The sequence below is a fragment of the Aphis gossypii genome, chromosome 2 (genome assembly GCF_020184175.1).
Source record: "Aphis gossypii isolate Hap1 chromosome 2, ASM2018417v2, whole genome shotgun sequence".
NCBI lineage: Eukaryota > Metazoa > Arthropoda > Insecta > Hemiptera > Aphididae > Aphis > Aphis gossypii.
Genome location: NC_065531.1, coordinates 38,841,663 through 38,865,905, shown reverse-complemented (window position 1 = coordinate 38,865,905; position 24,243 = coordinate 38,841,663). Strand labels below are relative to the sequence as shown.

The 24,243-nt window shown below is 24.7% G+C and overlaps 1 protein-coding gene across 9 annotated transcripts in view; it reads left to right on the top strand.

The window, feature by feature from the left end:
• Positions 1–24,243, top strand: part of LOC114131353 (neurobeachin) — a 224,593-nt gene that overhangs the window by 84,137 nt on the left and 116,213 nt on the right. For all 9 annotated transcript variants that reach the window (XM_050200867.1, XM_050200864.1, XM_050200862.1 and 6 more), the window contains one exon: positions 3,974–4,078. In XM_050200867.1, coding sequence (XP_050056824.1) covers positions 3,974–4,078 — 105 coding nt within the window. The remainder of the gene's footprint in view (positions 1–3,973; positions 4,079–24,243) is intronic.

Here is a 24,243-nt window from a genome sequence, read left to right as displayed (position 1 = left end):
AATTTATTTTTGGCGAATAAAAACAAATTCAAAAATTATTTTAGTTTGATATAATCATTTTATGTAACATTTTAAATGTATTAAGAAATTTAGTAATAATAAATATACATACACAAGGGAATTGTATTAACTTCAGAAGTAATTTATGTTATAGAAGTATAAACTAGTAGCATATACGTAAATATATGTAAGTAGCTTAGGTAGCATACTTTAATATTAATATTATTATATTTACTACAGAATAGTTGTTTTCCATAAATTAAGTAATTGCTTAAGTTACATAACGAAATGTTTCGTCCATATAGATCATTATATTATTTTCTTATTCTTAAAATATTGTTATCATATTTAGGATTATTATAGCGTATAACATATTTATAATTATCGCATGATCTTTTTTTTAGTGTGTGTTAATGATATGATTCGATCATAATTAAAAATTTACTTTTAGTTAAAACTTTTTAAATCATGAAGATCTCATGATAATTATGTCTGTATAATGTTTAATTCAATTTTTTTTATCGTTTTTACAATGCTGTATGTTATTTATTTTTTTGTGTCTGTTGTCGTTAAAAACAAATAACATAAGAAGATACTTGAAATTTTCACTTTTTTTTAACGGAACATTATTCTAGACATGGTATACATTTTATAACACATTGTCTGTTTTTCAGCATTTAGAACCGTTTGCATTTTTTTTTTTTTTTTATTATTATTAATGTTGACCACAGTTGTTTTTATGCGCTTGGTCAAAACAAGCTTAAACATTTAACACTGATATTACATAAGTTTTTTTTATAGAAATAATTATATTCGTTGATACTTGGGATTTTGTGCCATTACGTATGTTATATTATGAAGGATACACAATAATTTTTCTTTAAATATTAGTAACTTAACATATTTCTAAATTAAAATAAAAATATAAAATATTTTTAGAAACATTAAAGGCTGGCACAATATCTCCGCTCAGATAATGTACAATAAAATGATTACGTGTACAATAATATATTGATGAATTCAAATTCAATATATCTGTATTACAGGGATTTAGTGATTTACTTAATAACGAAGTACATACTGCTATATATCAGAACATGTTCTTTGGTTTTTAAGTTCGTTCGTATTGGTTTAATTTTTTTCTTTTATTATTTGAACGTGCTTTTCTCTAGGTATACCAATTGTTATATTCGCTGACCCGATTTGCTTGTTTGTTAACTCCTATAAAACTCGTTAAATAAGTTATCCATTCATATTAAAGTCTTATACTAATTATTTGTTGTCAAAATAAAAATATCCTGTGAAAAAAATATTAGAATTAAATTATCATTAAAATGTTTTATTTAATTTTGACCGATTGATTTCATATATTATGTATATGTATATATTATTAAAGATAAATAATCTAGAGTAACGAAAAAGAAAAGAACTATTTGCTATATTACATATATATCGTATTATTACAATAAATAAATATCATATAATATTATCTTAAGATTGTTGAAGTTGCATTACAGTTTGCATATTAATTTTAAGTCCTTTCTCGCTTCGTTTAATTAAAATGTTGTATCTTATCTAAATAATCCAAACAAAACATTTTATGGTTGCATACCATTGTATGTTAGTTTTTAACGAATTAATTAAATATGCGTATGTCTAATGAATATTGAGTTTGATAATCCATTATTTGTGTATACCCTTACTGTGATAGTGTGATGCAATGATGCGTTAATTGAGTATCTTAAAAATGATGAAATTGATAAATCGGTCAATCATAAACAATGTTCGCTAAATATATTTAACCTAACCATTTAATAATGCGATGCAATTAATTCATCATAATAAACAAAATAAAAATACTTTTTTTTTTTGGAAATTATTAGTCCAGTATAATTTTTAATCACTCATTAGCTTGTAGCTGATTTTTTAAATACTTTCCAGTTCAAGTCATAATCGGTAGGATATAGGATTTTTTATGAAATAGTCTTTTCTCCACTGAACCTAATCAGGGCAAATTAATTTTCTTTTAACTAATGTAAATTTTTTATATGAAGTGATGATTTTATCATTTTCGAACAGTTTTAGGTTGAAGTTTAAAATACTTATTTAAATAATCACAATAGATTATATAATATTATATAACAATTTGAATATGGTATGAAACATTGTAGTTTTTATTATGATTCTATTATTGTTGAAAATCCAAAACCAGATAGGATATTTATAATATTACCATTATGTAGGTATTCGTTTATTTGTTATTCAATTTATTTAGTTATAAAGTTTTTAATATTTGTTCGATGAGTTTTTTTTATTTTATTTAACGTTTGACTTTTATCGGTAGAATTAATTGACTGTTTAGATATGTTCTAAACTTTTCAATGATTCTTTGAACTCTAGAATGTGTGTGTAATGAATTCAGTCATAGTTACATCAATCGCTGTTAAATAAAAATTAGTCCAAAATCAATAAATACAATTTCCAGCTGAATTGTAAAATGTTTAAGTTTATTAGAATTGAAAATAGGTATTTGTGATGCGTATATATTTCTATTGCATACCTACTTCTTCGCTATCTGCTAAATTAACTACTACCAACTTTTTGAAACTATTAAGATATACACACTATATTGCTCTAGTGAATTTAATTAAATAGTATTTGTTGAGATAACTTTCAAACTCTTCGAATTACGAATTTCTATCGTTACATCAATAATGCTTTGATTGTAAACACCGTTTATATAATAATAATATTGAAAATGTTTTATTCATATAATTTATAAATTCCAATTTTATATTTTATTACATTCGGTGTTTTTTTTTCATAACTTTATTGTTGGTGTATACATATACTTTATGTTCTACTTGCTGACTGCTATGGGCGTTTATCTGAATAAATATACGCATAAATGTTTAAGTACAATCCCTTTGACCAATTTTTCGTGTCAAATACAGGAAACAACATACAACATTAATGCTTTTAATATATTAATTACTCTTGTTAATATGATGACGCTTTATATTCATTTATTAATTATTAAACCTTTGTTTGAACAGTGTACACATTTTTGAAATATTTAAAAAGTAGTAAAGATGTCTAATTAATATAATCATGGTTTTTTAATCTATAATACTGTGTTGTATTTATGTTTAATATTGAGTCAACATGTTATTTATTTATATATGGTACATGCTATTGAAGTTAATTAAAAACTATTATTTTGATAAGATACGTAATATGTTTGTTAATTAATCAAAATTAGAATTTATGCAATGTGAAGGTTAAATTATTATTAAACTGTTCTAGATAAATTGTAATATATTATTATTATTATCATCATACTCGTATATTGTAATGACGATATTATTTGATATTTAGTGGTTAATAAAGTTTATGGTTATTGATTTATTTTGTATTTCATTATAATTATTTGTTAGGTACTTCCAATAAATAATTTATGTGAAAACCATATTACCTATAGCTTAAAAAAAACGATATTCTTTAAAAAGTTTATACTACCTTTTTAACTTGACGCATTGTTCAATTTATCAGTTTAATTATGTTAATCTGTTGAAACTGTTTTAAGTTAAAGTATATTATGTCAAGTTAAAAAAAAATGTATAACAATTGTTAATATACTTTTAATCTCAAAAGTTTCAGTACCTACCTACGCTTGGGTAAAGCTACGCTGTTTTAAATTTGAAATTTTTGTGTTGAACAATTGTTCATCGTCATAAACTATGTTCATTTTTAATATAACACCATTGAATATTAAAAAAATGACATAACTTGTATTATCGATTTTTTAGTATACTTCGCCCACTGTAAATATTTAATTAATTTTTTTTATGCTGATGATGCTACTTCCAAAAGGCTGGAAAATTACCTCAACGTCACACCTTTATCTTGTCTTCTTTCTATCTGTGCAAATGTATTCAAAATTAACCGAGAGTATGATTTAATTTTGTTACAGTTGGTTGGTGGCGAATTCGACATGGAATTAAACTTTATCATACAAGATGCGCAAAACATCCGACATATGTTAGAACTTTTAGACCATTGTCCTCCGAACTTACAGGTAAGTTTAGAGATTTCCTTTATTCCTTAAGGTTTTTTTAAGTTTTCTGTTTATAATGTTTGATTGTGTATAGATCATTTATTGTTAATATATAGAAAAAAAAATGTTTAATAATTGTTAGTACCTCTGAATCGGGAGTTTTTCTTTCGCAAGATACACTTTAAGAGGCTTATGAAATTATTTTATAAAAATAGTTGACCTATACTGTATACTAGTTATAATTAAAGTTATTATTATCAACAATTAGCCGCCAGGTTAGTGAAAATATTTTAGTAACGCTTATTTGATATTTCAATTTGTTTCGGACGTAACATTAAGTACGTAAATATTTTATCAAAGTGTCTTATTTATTATTTAATCATATTGTACTAAAAATTTCTATAGCTATAACTACCTTCAAAAAAAAGTACTAAATTTGTTTAAATTTCAACAAAATATAATTTAAAATTATCTTAAATACAGTAGTTTATCAGTGTTAACTAAATTATCGTAAAGTGTAAAAGAAATCATCTATTTTTAAATGATCTTAAGATTATAAATTATAAACCATAAAATGTATATATTTTAAATAATATTAGTACATTGTAGAATTAATTCGCGTTTCAAAAAATATTTCAACTAACTGTTTAGGTTATACTTGTGTACTTAAAATGCATACTCATGAATCACTATAAATTAATCAATTGCCTAAAATTTGGATGTATATAATCGATTTTGGATTTTTTATTTTTAGTTCCTTAAGTATTGAAAAAGGTTCATATTATTATATTAGCTTTTTAAAATATTGCGTTTCTATGATCGGTGAGTTGCTTTTTGTGTATTTGAATTGTTCGTTTCAACAATAATCTAATTTAATGCTATAATATTGTATTTTTTCAAAATATTGCACATAACACGCATTTGAATGATAAACCTTGTGATAATTCACTTAATTTCGTAAACTAATTATCTTCAGTTTATTCTATTGACAGAATTACTAATAATAAATTTTTATAGTTTAATTTTCCTAAAAATGTATATTTTGGTATTGATTATGTATTAATATGTCTCAAGTGGGTTGAATATGCAATCCATCTCCTAGACCTAATATTCAACTAGATGTATCCTTGGTTATTAACATTATGTTAGTGATTTCTTCTTTGGAAAATCACTTCTTGAAAGTGTATTATCTACTATACTTAAGCTATGCTCTATCTCTCCAGTATTAACATCAGGAGCTTCTTCTAAAGTTGAAAACTATCGATGACCAATAGCAATTATAATCTTTCACTTAGTCTAACTTTTGAAGTCACTTGTACTTAGGGCTATCAAATATATACTGTTAATTATTTATATTGATGAAAAATATCCTTGTTAGATGTATAATTCCATACATGTAATTTAGTTTTCTGTAACTATATTATGATTGCTTTCATTGTCAAAGTAATGTTTAAATCGTCTATACTGATTCCTCTAAGGAAAATAGCCAGTAAATAACTGGCGAGTAATTCTATTCTCCTAAAAGTCTTAACCAATGACTATAGTTAGGCTTCTCTTTTATAATTTAAAAATAGTTTTATTACAGCGTCGTTCAATAGAGATTGTGCATGATTAAGTTTGTTCCTTTTCAAATTAAATGGTTATAAATATATAACTTTATATATATATATAAATATAAATTTACTTTTTTTTACTGTTATATTTTTATAAATAGTTATAAATGATCTGATAACAATAACTTCTTGTACTAAAACGTTAATGTTAAAGATATTAAACTTATTGAACCCGTTGTTACAATTTTTAGAAATTTTAATTTATAAGTATGTCATTTTCGCTTTATAAGTCAGACAGAATACAGATACCGGATATTGTTTTTGTTTTGTTTTTCTCGTCCTAATATAGCATTTTTTGATAATTATATTTTCTATTTTAAATCAGTAAAAATATCACATTCGTTATATGATACTCACAGCGTATATTATTTAAAGGCTACAATATATTACAATCAATGCAAATATTGATAGTTTGAAGTATTTTTTGTATTATTAAATTTGAGTTTATTGTGATATATTTTATATACGTAAAATAGTTTAAAATATCACGGTTATCCAATTTAGTATTTTTAATTATTTTTAATAATATTGATTTATAATATAAATGTAATTTATGTATTAAAAATTATTTATGTTGGTAGTAATTTGCCACGTATAATATTTCCATGAAATCAAAATTGTATTAACCATATTATGATTGTTTATTGTTTATTAACATATTCGAATATGTTTATTATTCATTCAAAAAGAAAAAAAAATTCGTTAACTATCATCAAATAATATAAAAACACGATATATTATATACGAATTAAAATGATAAGTTATATAAGCTGTAGAACTCTTTTAGTCTACAGTTTTCACTCCATAGTTGTAAATATTTATTCTCTCTCATGATCTATTTGATCTGGTTATAGTTACCGGTCGCCGATTTTATAAACAACGATTTTTTAGTTGATACAATTAAATCTTTGTGCATTAAATTTTTTTAATATAGGTTCATTTTAAGTTGTTATATTACGAAAACAATATTCTAAATATTATAGTTTTCAGAATGTGTTTAATTCAGTTTTACAACCTTTCCATGTTGTTTATGAAATCTAATTCCAATTAAACTTTTGACACTTTTAGTGACTTTAATGTTTTTTCTTTTCACTTTAAAAGGAAATTGATATATTTCTGTTTTTTTTTTTTTTTTCATAAAATGGTTTTATTTTTATCATTTAAACATTTATTTTTAACTAGCAATTTAAAAATATTTTTCATTTATTTTAGTTTACATTTCCATTAATATAAATAAAAGGAACTAAAAGATTACTTGTGTAATATAGCTATAGTTTAGCTACAATAAAATGTTTTTAATAATTGTACTGACATTTTTAATTAATTTTTGACGTGAGAGCTTAAGTTTATTGAAATATTTATTTAATTTTTAAAGCCATTTAACACTATCTAATCATAGAATTTACAGCAATAATAAGTATGACTATTATAATTTTTTTTATAAATCTGCTTCATTAATGTATTATATTAGAATGTTGTAGTTCAAATAAAAGAAATGTAAAGTGTTAACCTTAAATTAAATTAGACCTTTGATCTTTGAATTTCAATAAAATAAAAGGTTAGTTCGGAACGTATGTAGATCATTTCCTCTACATAATTAAAAAAAAAAAAAATATTTCTTAGATAAAATTGCAGTACCTATATTTTGTATGTGGTTGTATGTACGTAAAAAGCAAAAATGTAACAGCATAAATGGTTATGTTTACAACCGTATTAATTCAAATCGTTTTAAAATTTATTATTGTTTTTATTTTTACAAGCTATAAAGAAAAACTAAACTATACATATTTTTAATTTTGACTTCAACATTGTTTTTATATTAAATATTTCAAGAGAAAAAAATAAGTTTTACTACAAATTTTAATTGGAAACGGTATATTTAAATTAAATAAATGATTGCAATTGTAAAATTATGTAAACAGTTTATATTTGTTTATTTTATATTCATTATTCAATTTCATTTGCTTATATTATATATATGTATACATTTTATTTGAAGTTTTTGATGTATCTAATTACGAATGTTATTAGATTTCGAATTATTTGATAGAAGTAATTATATATTGAATTATAAAATAATAAAGTATGTTGAATACTTAGGATTTCGAAAACAACTAATTTGTAATAGATAACATTTTGTCATAATATATATTTATTAACTATTGATGCATTACAGAATTTTATAATAATAATAATAATAACTTACATAGTAAAATATATGCATAGATATTTAATAAAGTTATTTTTGTTTTAATATGTAAAGTTATTAAGATATTTCTGAGAAACTTGAATTATAGTAATTAAAAACTCAAACTATATTGTATTATCTATTTGATAATTATTATTATCTTATAAATGATTCATATGATTCAAATATAAAAGAGCTCTTTCCTAAAAAAATTGTATTGCATTGTAATATATAGAGTATATATGACCTATTTGTGTCATAAACAACGTCTAGGTTTATTATACTTGAATTTGCACTTGTTTTGGATTTCAGTTCGTTTTTAAAATAACAATTTCTTTGGTCATTATTCTTGCATTACATTAAAGTGTTGTGTGTATTTCATCTATGTTCGTATTATATACTTATATAAAATAATAGCAATGAATACGTGTTAAAAGTTTTCCGTACAAAATGAAATTTTTCTCTGTATGTTTAGAATGCACGAGCAATATATTGGGTGGTGTAATATATTTCTAGTGTTTTCTAGATTTTCCTTCTATTTTCCACTCCCACTTATTTCCATCTCACCTGCACTATAGTTGGTTTTCATGGGCCAAAATATCTGTTATTTTGTTTTGCAGAAATTTATCGTTTCACATCTTTTACTCTAATTTATTTTACTTATCACTGGCAAAAATTTCACACACGTACGTATAGGTAGGTACCATTGAACAAATTGATCAAGAATTTCGTGATCAAATACAGTTTGGTTTATATCTCTATTGGTTTTGGTTTTGAGCGTCACTTGCACTCGTTAGGATTGTGATTTTTAAAAAGTATGAATTTTATCTAATTATACCTAATACTAAAATATTAAATTGCGTAATTTATAAACAATTTTCGAACTTTTAAATATATATGTTTTTAATTTTACAATTATATAATGTAATGATAGAGAAAACGATGGTAAGTTAATCGGGCACTATTATATATTTCTAAATCATTACTTGTCAAATAATTATAATTTGATGGAATTACCTCTCTGATTCTTGTGTCGACTTGCTTGTTGCAATCGCAGCTCGTATTCAAGATATAACGTGATGTGATTGATTTATATATCAAAATGATTACACCTTTTTTCTTTAAATTAACTATTCATTTATACTTAACTTTATTTTATAAACACATGAATTATATTTTAACAAATGTTTAAAAATTAAATAATTGTATAATATGCCTTTTGTATAACGATCTGCGTAGTGTATTACATTCGCTTATGAATCCTTATACAAAAAGACGGCAACAACACACCGGGCCTTGTCGGCGACTACCAGTCTCTTTATATATCTAATTCTTATACAGATAAGAGTGTGTGCGTGGTATATGTGTATATGTGTGAGTTTTATCTTATATTTAAAGCTATCAATTATTATAATTATTATACATATGTTATTATTACAATTATTATAATAAATAATATTGTATTTTATTGAATATTATTTATTATACATTTAAAATTTAAGATATATGATGGCTAAGCGCACATCATTACAATAATATTATTAGCCTAGGTATATTTCACATTAGATTCTAAATGTCTACATTATATTAGAATAATAATTTAAAACAATGTTTTTAATAAAATAGAATTAAATTTATTATATTATACTCTATTATACAAGTTGCTTTTGTATTTTATCAAGATAAATTAATCACAATTGTAAATATTCAAAGATAAAACTATTACGACTAGCTAGTTTCCGTTCGGATTTGGCAAATATTTATTAACCGTTGTTTGAACTAAGATAATATTATAATTTAAATTAAGGAACTATTACAGTCAAACGGTTTAATCATATTATCGTTATATTAAAGAATATTCACGGTAATCGAACTTATTTTTGATTGGTGCGTAGTAATTAAATTGTTTTAAAAGTGGAATTTAATTAGTTTCATATATATTTTTTTACTCCTTGATCATCCTCTGTTCAAAGTTGGTGACATTTTCTGGAAGACACTTCGTGACTATTCTGCAAAACTACTGTTTCAAAGACGAGTGACAATCAAAAGTTTTTTGCTCTCACTTCCCCTTCTCTTAATTTAACGTTCGGACTGTTGGTTTAAAAGTTGTTTCACACAATCACAGAATACATACGTACAGTAATAGGTATACAATGTCCAATGTAACTTTACACTGGTATTTTTATTTTATTTAGTGTATCTCGTAGTGTCTTTTGCGTGTGACAGAAATAATTTTTACCTATTTAAAAGTTGTTCATTGTAAACTTAAAAATTATAGTAATGATATATTATTATACGAATTAAATGAATTTATTTGCTCCGTGATAATTATTACGTTGTAAAAATAAATAAACATTAAAATAGTCAAGTGTTTGTACGTCGTATTTTTAGTATTATAATATTTTATTAATTAAAGTTTTATTTCATTTATTAGTCAATTATTAATATTATTGTGATTCAATAATTTGTAGCGCTTCAATGCCATTTTTTCATTAGATAGCTATAATGACATAAAATAATTTTATGTTTGAATAATTATTTTCAATCCTTTGACTTTCAGTTCTCTTATAAATTATTAATATACATTTTAAAAATAAATAATTCATGTGAAACAACGTTCATATCTTGATTAAAATATATTATTATTTGAATACATTAACATTATCCATTAATTTGTATATACAATTTAACATATTAACTGTTATTTAAAGACTACCCAGGTATTACAACACTTGTCTTTTAATTAAGTGTGTGCAGTGAATTAATATAAAATAAATTATTTAGTATAAATTATTATGGTGCCCCAAATCGATTAATTTTAATTTTTAATTTTTTTATCATATTTAAATTATTTATAGATTTTATGAAATTATAATTTAATATTTAGTGTCGTATTATTTGAGGAAGTTGATGCTATCAAAAATCGTTATAGGTAACAGTTAAATATAAAGAACATTATTTTATTTTGGAAAATTGATGTGGTCTCCGAGGACTTCATAGGTGTAACTACGAAGTATTGAATTGTACAAAAGTCTGTGAACTATAGAGTTGTTGGTCAAAATAAGGTTTATGGCTGTAGGCAATAATACTCACTAGCGCAACGGCCAACGATAATAAATAACGATTGTTGAATCTGTAGTTTAAAAGCAGACGTGAATTACCTACAGCCCACACAAGCGTTCGTTCCCAGGGTATCTCAAATGTTCAGGTCATTTGGTGTATTTACCGTCCCTCAGGACTTTATATCCAAGCCCTACGTGTATTTATGTAACCCTACTTGTGTCGTTTTGTTTTTCGCATAGCATTTGAAGTATGTGTTGCTGATTTGTTTATACGAGGTAAAATCAAATTATTCTTTTTGTACACATTTATGGTTAAAATTTCTAATTTATAAAATAAAAAATATTGATTCTTCTCAATCTATTTATTATTATTCTAATGTGTGGGTGAAGTCAATTAACTAAAGAAGATCGTCTGTAACATTATCTTTTTTTATATCCTATTATGTACGTAGGTATACGTTCATTATTCCTATTTCATTAATAATGGCCATTATTTGTCAAAATCTATATCAATAGTCCATAAAAATTTTGTTTGATTATTTTTATTTTATAATTTTTAATTAGATTTTAAGTGTTGTATTTTCGAATTTCGCTTTAAACTTCTTTAAATTTAAATTTATAAAATTTACAATAATTTGTTATTAAAATAAAAACAAGCTTTAAATTTTGAATACAAATATTATAAAAATTGATTTGATTAAGTATTTGAATAAAATAAAGATCATAGATATAGATTTTTTTAAGCCAATGCATAATTGTTTTAATTTATTTTTTTGTTGATCACAGTTATTTTGTTTTATATTATTTACTCTTAAATTTTTGATTGTATGAAATTAGCATACCAATAAAATTGTAAATATATATATATTTAATTTGAATGCTTAAATAATATTAAGTAACAATTAATGATGAAATTCTGAAACTCATAAAATGTATCAACAGTAATACAATTCAACGAATTACGAAATATTATATTTTCTATGAACTTGTCCATCTTTCATGTTAATTATTTAACAAACGTCAGATACAAATTATTGAGCGCTGTTTTTAGAAAATCTTCTACACTAAGTAGTTGGATAAAAATGTTTGTGCAGTGCTTGAAGTGGTCCAAGCTAAGTGGGCTTTCGAATGATTGAGGGAGGACTTCGGCCGAAAACCAGTAGACTGGAATGGCCGGATGCTTTTGTGACTGAAAGTTTATCGTTTCCTATTTCTATCGTACATTAACAACACCTTTCAGTGTTCACTTTTTTCACATTTATCCTCGGTATCGATTTTTTTTGTTACTAATACCTCTCACTGTAGTTGTTTATGGAACTAATAAGTATATAATATTGTTCAATTTAAAATGTACTCCTTCATTACAGAATTTATTTAATTTTTATAATTTTGTATACTGAAAAACTTTTTATTTTGCATTTTGTTTTAAAATCTGAAGAAAAAAAATGATTAGTCGTGGAATAAGTTTAGTTTTTATATAGTCGTTAAACTTAAACACCTGCAAGAAACGATATATCACGAAATAATGTCGTTCTGCTGCAGCGCTGGTGGTTCGTATATATTAAAGGTTCTAGACACCCTTCTCGCTTTAGCAAGTCATAAAACAATATTTTTCGCTGTTGGGCGACAGGTGTAACTTATCTAGACCACGTGTGCATCCCTTGTGATTTATTAATTTAATGAATTAACTGACCCCGCCGATTTGGTTTTTTAAGTGTGCCCCGGTGTTTTTCATTTCTGCAATCAGTGTCGTAATTGAGATTTACTATGAACGACAGTTGCTGGTCCCCAACACATGTATGGTATTAATATTGTTTTAATAATCATTAAAATAAAAAAATAATCTTTTGATCCATAACTGTAAATCTATTTTGATGATTTTGTTTATTATTTGTTAAGTATCCAGAAATAAATACTATTATAATATATTATCATATAGTTTATAAACTGTTTTTTTTATCATAGATTTATGATAAACATTGCAGCTTGCAGGTAAATATTTTATTATACTTATAGATTTTTAATTCGTTTTTCTTTTCTTGTGGTAAATATTTATTATCAATTATACAGTAATAGTTATTTTTAATAAAACAGTATTATTACAAAATTAGCTCCACCTATCAAAGTTTATTAAAAAATTATAGATATGTTTGTCTATTTACAATTTGAATAATAACTGTGATGTATTTAATGGATTTATTAATTGAGCTAGAAATTAATTTCCTTGATTTTTTTTTAAAATAAAATAAAAAGTTTAGTACTTGTCTTGTCGTTGTTTTTTATAATACTAGTTATGCATAACAACCTATATTTGTGAAAATAAAATCAGTTAATTAATAATAAAGATATTAAAATAAGATATTCTAGGAAATATTCTAGGAATATTTTTATAAAATACATAATTAAATAAACAAATCAAAAATATAAGTATAATTTAATATATTGTAGAAAAATGAATTTAAGTGGAATACGAGATAATAAGTTGAAATCAAAATAATATTTAACTACCTAATCAAATGTGCTGTTATTATTAAAAAAAAATAAAGAACATAATATATTTTTGATTAATCTATTAATTATGACAATACAGTGTTTCCTTCACAGTTCACACATATATGAGCTTTAAATTATATGTATAAAAAAAATATTAAATTGGTTAAGCCAAAAATTTAATTAAATTTAAAATATTTATTTTTTTAAGGTCAATATTTAAAAAAAGTTACAAATATTTATCAGAAACATAATAAGGAATTCGTTCAATATGACATATTATAAGATAATTATCTTAAAAAAAGTTATTTTTAATTTTAGATAAACTATGATTATGATTTTTATAATTTTAATATGTGTGTACTTGATTGAAAAAACATTATCATTATGTTAGTCACATAATGATAAGTATATCATTTTAAAAACTAGCTCGTCGTTAAAATATTTACACGTGTTTTAATTATTTTATGATTTAGTTCTTATATAACCATTAACCACCATAATGATTAGAATAAGCTTCTAATTTAAAAATATACTCAAGTGTTTAGTTGTATCTATTAAATTTAAATCATTTAATATATTATTTTTGTTTAAGGTTTTGCGAGTCGTCAAAATTATTTTTTCCATCGTTTCCTATCGCATGTCTGCTCCCAGCCCGTTCCAATTTCTTTAGATATTTCTTGAGACACTATTCTTCCATCTTTTTTGTCGTCTTCCCTTGGCTTCTTTTCCTATACATTAAATGTATCATCATAAATATATGTGGTTTATTTTAAAAGAAAATGAAATTAATTTTCGATATTTAATAAAATACCATCCTTATTATACCATTGGTAAAGGTTATTCTGTTCATCATGTAATTTTATCGCAATTTAATAACGTTTGAAAATAGTACTTAAATAAACTAATAATATAAACACTGGAGGTATCTTTATTTTTAAAATATGACATAGACGAATATAACTGCATTTGATCGTATTTGTAAATTGTAAAAGTTCTAAAATCAATTTAGGTTTGATTTTATTTGAGCATTTAATATTATTAATATATATATATTATCTAATATTTTTACATTTAGTTCAAATATTTCATAAATGTAATTATGGTTCGTAAGATTTTAAAGTTTTGATTATAAAATAGAAATTCTGTTTTTGTTTGATAAATACTTTTAACTCTTCGTTAAACCATAATATAGGAAGATATGCTAAAATAATTTATGTCTGATTATTTTTGTAGTTATGTATTAACTGCAAAGTTAATATGTAAACATAAACAATTCATGTATCCGTTTAATCTACATTGTTTACTATACTTACCGAATAATCTAGTCAATTATTGTTATTTTGCAAGTATATACACCAGAATTTGCTTATTGCAAAGAATTCTGCTAAAATATAAACTTAATATAACATAATAAACAAGTCGTGTGTATAGAATTATACAAAATATGTTATTTTGCTATGTATGTATACATATACGTAGTTTCAGAGAAATCTAGTTCATTTAATTGTATTATGAACCTAACCTTTCCTGTAATACTGACAATATTTTTTTAGATTTTTTCAAAACTGTTATGAGTTTTTCCGAGTGCATTAATCATGTGTAGACTACACAATTGCTTAAAACATTGATTTTACTAGTCTTATCATTTATAGAATTCTCTTATGTTAATAATACCATATTACTAGTACGTACGAGTAATTGTTTTCGTGTAACATTGTGCATACCTACAATCATAATACAGCATTATAGTGTATGCAGAAAGGAAATCTTGGACAGATGTGGCAGTTTTGGCGATGGTAAGGTGTATGCTAGTGAGAAAGAGAGGGTTATGACCTAGTAATGTATTCTTACCTTATCCTTTCCATTACCATGCTATCTGTCAGGATCTTGTGTCGACACCGTGTTGAGGTGAACGCGTTTTGTTTTACTGAACAGCGTCGTCACCATGAAGCATACATCAACTTCATCGGTTTATCCCTATTTGATATTTGTAGGTCCAACTATAGAAACAGATCTTTAATCACCCGTCTTATGTTGTTTAAACACTATTCTAGTTCGCATAATGATATTTCATCATGTAGTGCCGTTGACAAAAATTCTTTTTTGCATTTAATGAATAACGAATCGTTATGCAATAATAAATATATATTAACATCGATGTTCTTTATTTATTCAACGAAATGGACATTATAAAGTTAAATAAATAAATAATAACAAACGAAGATGTCATATCGTATAAAATCTAGTTATTTTAGAATTATAATTTAACTAAAAAGAAATTTTTTTTAAAATACGATTTAACATCTGATATAATATATTTTGGTTATTACATATTATCGTTATCTGCTTCGTGCGTAGTTATCTTAAGTTTCAACTTAGATAAATATATCTTCATTGTTTTCTTTATTTACAATTTTTTTCTGTACTTTTCTTAACGAAGTGTATATTCTAAAAAAATTTGATTTAAAGTTTTATTATTACAATATATTTCTCGAGATATTCTTTGATCTAATCTGTTTATATTATGTTGTTTTTGTATATCCAACGGCGCTGTTGCAGTGTGTTATTTTTCTTCTGTTTTTTTTTTTTTTTTTTTTTTTGAATAGTGAATAAAAGTTTTTGACGCAGAAACTCACACATCACAAATTCCTCGTATTATACTTCGAAAGTTAAAATAAAAGTATCAATATGAAAATCAGATTGTATGAATTTCTCATAGCACAAAAAACCATATCTACTTAAAAATCGACATTATTAATCTTTATTAATTATAATGTTAATTAGTTGTTACTATTATTTTATCGAATAACAATTATTGTAGAAAATAAATAAGTCGAAATGTTTTGTCATCAACAGTCGATAACACAGACATATTATGAGCCAACTTTACAAAAATACGATTCTAAGCCATAGTAAGAAAACGTATCTTCGCACATTACTAGTCGAACGTGGAACGTGATGTTACAGTTGTTTTGTTGCTGATTCTGATGGAAAGGTAGATAGAGTGGGTTGTGACGACGACGGCGTCCATGGTAGTGGTTGAGGTTGAGGTGGTGGTGATACTATTTATGGTGAAAGTGGTGATGGTAGGTGAGGTGCAGTTGTGCAAGTGGTTATTTATTGCACGTATAATGTATATATAGGTAGACCATGTAGGTAGCGGCTCAACAATAGTCTCCTTTTCGGCTTGGGACGAAAGTAGAATTCTGCCATAGAGCACTTCCTGCGAGGGATCGTGAGCCCGAATTCCCGGTTACGTGTGCGTAAAACACGTGCGGACTTCCATCATTTACAGTTCATTTGGTGACGGATGTAGGTCTACTTATTCTTCTCTGAATACGTTCAATTTCGGTCCGGGCGATATGTGTGCCTCTTATCCGCCATGGCGTAGTCGATTAGTGTTTTTTTTTTTTGAAAATCTTTCATCCCTATACGTAGATAAAAACGGTTAATTCTGGTCTTAATAAAATATGTCTTTCTATAAGATAAAATCAAATGGCTAAATCTATAAAAAGAAATATGTAGTTGAAAATCGGATTTAGAAAGTTGAATGAAGACGAATAACGTTTACAATTTTCGTTAGCCCTTCACAATCCTTGTTTCAGCTGTTTAAAAATATATTTGATATACTTAAACATAAAACATTTACGATGCGTATATTTTGTTTTTAAAGCTCAAAATAAAATATATATCCATATTTGTATATTTAGATACATTGTACATTTGTACAGTATAAATATATTATAATATGTGCGATTATGTATATTATAATTTATTGTATAATAAGTAGAGCAATGTGTAACGTTAAATTAGTTAAATATATAAATGATTTGAAATGAATTTATTCATAACTTGGATCTTTGTTAGTTGTTGTAAATTAATTAAGTAGGTAGGATAATTCTTATTAATTATGCTGTGCACTCAGAATCCAAGTACGTATTAAAAAATAACTCAGAAATAGCATATATATATATATATACATATTTTTTTTTTTTTAAGAAGTATGTCTTTTTTCATAATAAACGCTGCAGTAACTTTAAATATTAGGTTTAATAATATTACAAATTCTCCTCTCGAATAGTTTAACGAACGTCTTACCTAGTAAAAAGTTTGGAATTATTTATATGTTTTAAAAAACTTATAACAGCAAGTTGTGTATAGAATACTATTGGATTATAAAGTTTCCAATATAAAATGAATTTTTCATAAATGATATTATATAAATATTATTTTGATATTGGCTATCACAAAGTACCACATATAATAAATTTTATTGACATTATTATAATTTGTCAGTCAAATAAGAAATGTTGAATTTAGATAGTTTTTATATTTTATAGGAAGTTATATGTATAATAATATTATTTTTGTTTTGTATAAAATGAAATATTTTCATTATTTTGTTACAAACGTTATTACTAAAAACAAATTATGTATATCAATGGTTTTTCCGGTGTATAATTGCGGAAATACACATTTCTGATTAATTATTATTTTCCGTGTACGTAGCTTTCAAAAAATCAAAAAAACATATCTTTTATTTAAAAAGTAAAACCTTCTCCTTTATTAACGGGAACCATTAGTTAATTTTTAGGTTAATTTACTTTTATACATACATTTCATTTCTCTATATACGTTTGCTATATTATGTTAAATTTATATTCTTTTTGAACAACTTTTTATTATTTTTTCATTTATTACAATTTGCTTTTCCATTTTATTTTTAAAACAAAGTAGTTTAAAATTTGTTACAAAATACTCACTTTAAAAATAAATGGTTTCAATATTTTTTACTGTATAGTTATATTATAATTCTGTAACAAAAATATCATTTTATACTTACAAATTAATACATCTATAGTGAATATGATCATTTAGAAAATATTTTTATTTTTTATATCGTATAATAACACTTCAGTTAAATCAATTTAAGGAGTTTTTAAATAATTGACTATAATTGTTTTAAATTTAAACAATTTAACATAATTTACTTTATGTTGAAAGTATGTATACGAAATTTATTTATTTATAATATTCTTTATATTTTAACAATTATATTATATACTCGAACTTTACGGTTATAATAATTAATTTTTATATACGTATCTATTTTATATTATCAAAATATTAATTTCGAATTTTATTCCTTAAAAATGTAATCATATATATTTTTTAAATTTTATTTTGAAAATATTTCATCTTTTCACTGTTATGATGTACAGTAGTTAATATTCTTAACTACATTTTTATGAAATCATTGTTTATATAAATTAATGTCTTGTTTTTTTTTTCATTTAATAAACTCAATGATGTTATCTATTAACGGGGTTTCTCCATTATTTTTCAAAAATTTTATGGATTATACATTTATATTGGATCAGATGAAATCAATGCACCGAGCATAATATTCAATCTAGAGTTTTAGATATCTATGAAATGTTTGTTAATGCACAGATTAGTTTAAATTATCGTGTAACCTTACGTAAGTTGTAAGTTTTTAATTTTTTGTAAGTATGGAATTCTACTTTATTGTATTGTTATGAACGCCACCGCGTGAGCCTGTGATGTTCTGTTATATTTTATATTGTGTCTCTGGTTGTATCCGAAGACGACAATTTGTTGAAACCGTTCTCTGTGTAGCAGGTGTTAATTAAATGTTGCGGAATAGTTATTATTAAAAGAATAGACGTTTTTGGATTTTAAATAAGAATATTACACTTTATTAGTTATTAAAATAATATAATTTATTCTATAAGCACACTACTTAACTCGAATGAGTCGGGTTCAAGACTAACTTGTCGACAAGACCGATACTATAGTCTTGTCGCTCATAAGCAAAAATATCTAAGATAAGACGCCTACATACAGGCGTTATTATATTCTGTATAACAAGCGTCTCTATAGTCTATAGTGGTGGGCATATAACACCCCCCGGGTTAGACGGAAGATCATTATCCTACTTTTAAACAATTATTTTGGGTAATGATTTTCCTTTTCTTATATTAAGTTTTACTTGATTTTGTTCATTGTGTTCCGTCGAACTCGGTTGGTTTACATTGAAATTTTTGATTTTCTTAAAATTAAATATTTTTCTTATTATGATAATTGACAGAGTAATTATTAGTAAACAACATAGTATTATTAAACCAATAATATAATAATTCGTATAAATTAAAGATTGCTTATAATCTAAATTATCCTCTGGGATAGTGACTTCATTATCATCTTTATACTTTGAAAATACCACTTCTGGGGAAACAAATTCTTTAATTGTGTTAACATTATGTATATATTTAGTTAAGTTCATAGTTGGTATGAAGTCTGATTTTAATTCTGAATAAATTGTTCTAAACGGAATCATGCGATAACCCCCTGATATTGCGGAACATTGTTCGCTTAGTGATAATATTCCTGATCCAGTTAATACTTCTATAATTGAATCTTTATTTGAACACGTTAAAACTAGATTTTGGTTTGTTACCGTAAAAATCCACGAATTTGATGACATAAGTTTATGAAAAATCCCATGTTTAAATGAAGTGTATTTTATTTTGCAAAAATCTGCTAATTTTGTTATATCTGAATAAGAAATTAAATTTATTTCACATTCGTTTGATGTCACTACCCTTTTGGCTAAAAAATTCTTACAAATTTTAAAACGGTTTGTATCAATACACAAACTAATATCGTTTTCGCTTAAGTTAATAAAATATTCCTGATCAATAGTTATTGCTATAAACTTAAACCTAGGTTGTATAAACATAAATCTATTATTTTCTAAATATACTGGGTTTGGTAGAACATTATATAGTTTATACATGTTACTTAATACTAAAGGAATCGTATTGATAAATACAATTAAGTCATTACTTTTAACGATTGTAGTTTGCATTATTCTATATAGTTCAGACATACCAGATACATCTAAGTTTACAGGAATGTTTAAGTCAGGTGAAAGATTTAATTTTATCAATTTAATTTCATCTAATAATTGATTTGATGATATTACTAAAGGGTGTAATTTCCCATACATAGCCGAATGTAAGATTTGAATAATTTTTCCTATTTCTAAAGCATATTGATTATACATTAATTTTAGATTTAAAATTTGATTTTCCAATATAAATTTGATATTTTCATCACTAAATTCTTCTCGTTCTGTTACAATAAACCGACGAATTTTTCTTATGTTATTTTGTATTTCTGTAGTTGCTTCAACAGTTGGTTTATTGATCATTATTGCATCATTAGTATTCGCAGGAGTAATTATTAATTTACTTTCTGCTAAATTTTGAGATTTCTGTCCGCTTTTTATCATTGTTCTGATATTTGAGTATAATTTATAAACACCAGTCTCTTCGGAGGCGTGGGTTCGAATCCCACCGCTGCCACCAATGTTATGAACGCCACCGCGTGAGCCTGTGATGTTCTGTTATATTTTATATTGTGTCTCTGGTTGTATCCGAAGACGACAATTTGTTGAAACCGTTCTCTGTGTAGCAGGTGTTAATTAAATGTTGCGGAATAGTTATTATTAAAAGAATAGACGTTTTTGGATTTTAAATAAGAATATTACACTTTATTAGTTATTAAAATAATATAATTTATTCTATAAGCACACTACTTAACTCGAATGAGTCGGGTTCAAGACTAACTTGTCGACAAGACCGATACTATAGTCTTGTCGCTCATAAGCAAAAATATCTAAGATAAGACGCCTACATACAGGCGTTATTATATTCTGTATAACAAGCGTCTCTATAGTCTATAGTGGTGGGCATATAACAGTATCCTGCATTTGTTGTATACTTTATAGTGCCTACCTGAGACCTAATCCTTAAGAGAGTCATGGATTTATGTATAAGGCCGTTCTACTGCATTTCTGGTTTTAAATCCTTAGAGTAATCAGTCCCGTAGCATGGGAATCTACTGTTCATACCATCTGCGGCGTCTGTTGTTCAGTCATCTGAAAAAAAAAACGGTTAACTCTGCTTAAAACTTACCTTGAGCGATTCTAAATCTCCGTTATTCAGATTTTCCATTGTCTAAGTTCAAATTGTGTAGTCTCTTGTTGGTTTTTTAACGAAGTTCTTATTTTTTTATGAACCGTAGACAGAACAGTAGAGTTGCCATAACAACCAAATCATTACAAAAATAAAATTTTGATTACTTATTGTTAGTTATATTAACTAATTGTTATTACATTACATCGATTAGAGTACGATTTTATTAGGTAACAGTTTCGTGTAACATATTTTGGGTACAGTTGCAATGCAACCTGCAAACATTCATAAATAAATAAATATTTTTTATTTTTTTATATTTAACCAGTTTTGCATTAAACGATAAACAGTATGCGCTGAAAACATTGAATCATAAAAATAGGCTGCAAATAACTGGAACAAAAAACCATAATATTATATAAAATTCTATATATTTTTGATGTAGCATATACAATGCTCGTAATACAATTTTGATTAGTTTCCATATTTTAATTGGTGGTTGATTTTACTTATTTTTATTTGTATTTCACCATATTTCAAATAGTTAGTGATTATTCAGATGTTACAAATATATTGTACATACATTTTAGATACATTTTAAGCAGAGCTAGGAAAATATTTCAAAATTAAAAGTAATTGTTCCCTTATATTTATATTTGTGTATCCGATAACGATATTCGAAAATAAAAAATATTATTACATTTTTTTAGAATTATGGTTCTTTCTAGTATTAAATCTAATGTAAATGATATTTTGATACTTTTGTTTTATATACAAATTAGAATAACTGCCTAATAAATATTAATATTTTTATTTTTTATAAACAATGCAATTTTCATAATAAATATATATTAAATCTATTTAAATTACAAACCTTTTCACTTCTTTCTTTGGCTTTGACTAATTTTTATGCGTTAATGTAAACAAAAATTAGTACAATTTACTAAATTTACTTAGTATACTAAACATATGAATCCTTATTAATAGAAGCTAACCACAGTCTTTGCTTTAGAATCGTCTTTTATATACAATAATTTAACACATTCATCAACAATTCAGAGTTAGATAAATAAAGTATATTTCTAAATGACGAGTTACAGTGGACACCTACTGTCCAACGAGTTCCTCGAGTATTATTATTTAAGTACAATAAATTTTAATCAATATAATGAAGAACCCATTATTATTCTGAAGGGTATTATTAATTATGAATGTTTCATTCATTCCGTATTGCATTAATTTAACTTACAGTTTGTTAAAAATTTACTTTTAAAACCTAATTATTTAGAATTCAATATAACTTTGATCTGACTTCAAAGTTAATTATTGACGTTAAAAAAAATGTATATACATATTAGATATTAGATGTAATTATCGTTTTAATTTTGTTACCATTGAAATAAAAAAAAGTATCTAAAATAAATTTGTGTTGTAACTTTAAGCAGAAAGCTTGACATTTTTTTGTTTTTACGATGGCATTTAAGTTTTTACAATTAATGCTTTTTATGTATACACTATACGTTCGAATCATATTATTTTACGAGTTTTAAGGGCATTTTTTGATTTTTTAACACGCAGTATAAATATATAGTATTATTATAATTTGTTAATTTTAATTTATGAAGAATACCTATAAAAACTTCTTTTATTCATTTGAAAAATACTTTTCGTAAACATCAATCACGAAATGTGTGCAAATGTTTTTTTTTTTATGTTACTTTATATACAGTAGAATCTGCTAAGGGCACATGAAAAATGTAGATTTCGTTATTTTGTTACAACTTGCTGTAGTTTCACTGTTCGTTCGATTCCCTAGAAGATATTCATCTCTTGTCGAATATCACATGAACTAGGGGAAATGTAGGGTGAACTCGAGGCCCCCGAGCAGATGTGACAAGTGCAATCCATCAAGACTGCGCGGCAATAATAGCCAGGAGTGGTTAGCAGCAATGTTGCGATAGATGAGTGAGGGAAAGGTTTGTCAGGCAGAGCAAGATCCTCCTAGTGTCACTTACGTTGGGAAAAAATAGTCATCGGGGATGTCTCCAACTAATCTTATCCATCTCGTAGGTATAAATAAAATTGATTTTACTTTTCATCTCTCGTTGAGAAAAACTTTTTTGTAATTTCATTACAGAGAGATTATGTTCACTATTTATTTTTTTTACACTATATATAGTATCTTATATATTATATTATTCGTATTTTATTTGTCTGTTTTGATATTGGCTTATTTTTATTTTTTCATCTTTTGTTTTTAATAGTCTTCCTCGTTTGAAACTATTTATACAAGTCAACATTTACATTATTGATCAAAACATCGTATCGTATTCACTAGAATGTTATATTGTATGTAGTATTCTAAACATTTTAAAATTATATTAACGATGTATATTTATTCAAGAAAGTATTACATTTTTCTCAATGTTCTATAAATTAACTGTCATACCGAGAAAATTCACAATTAGTGCGGTGATTGCTATTTTTTGTTTGTTCATCGTCTCTTGAAATTAAATTTCAATTAAATATTGCGAATCATTAGTAGTGAAGATTTTTTGTTTCCGTTCTGTTTAAATTATGTATGTATTTAATGCTTTTTAGGTACTTAATATATATAAATGTATATAACAATTTTAAAATGTTATTTAAATTTAATAAAAAATAATATAATATTCACCGGTTGTTACACCTTACATCTTACACCTATTTACACATTTTAGGTTGCTAAAATTGTAGTTGAATATTGTTTGTTTGCTTGTAATCAATAGTGTATATATAATATTAAGGCACAATTATTTGAAAAGAAAAAATCCATATTTTGTTTCTG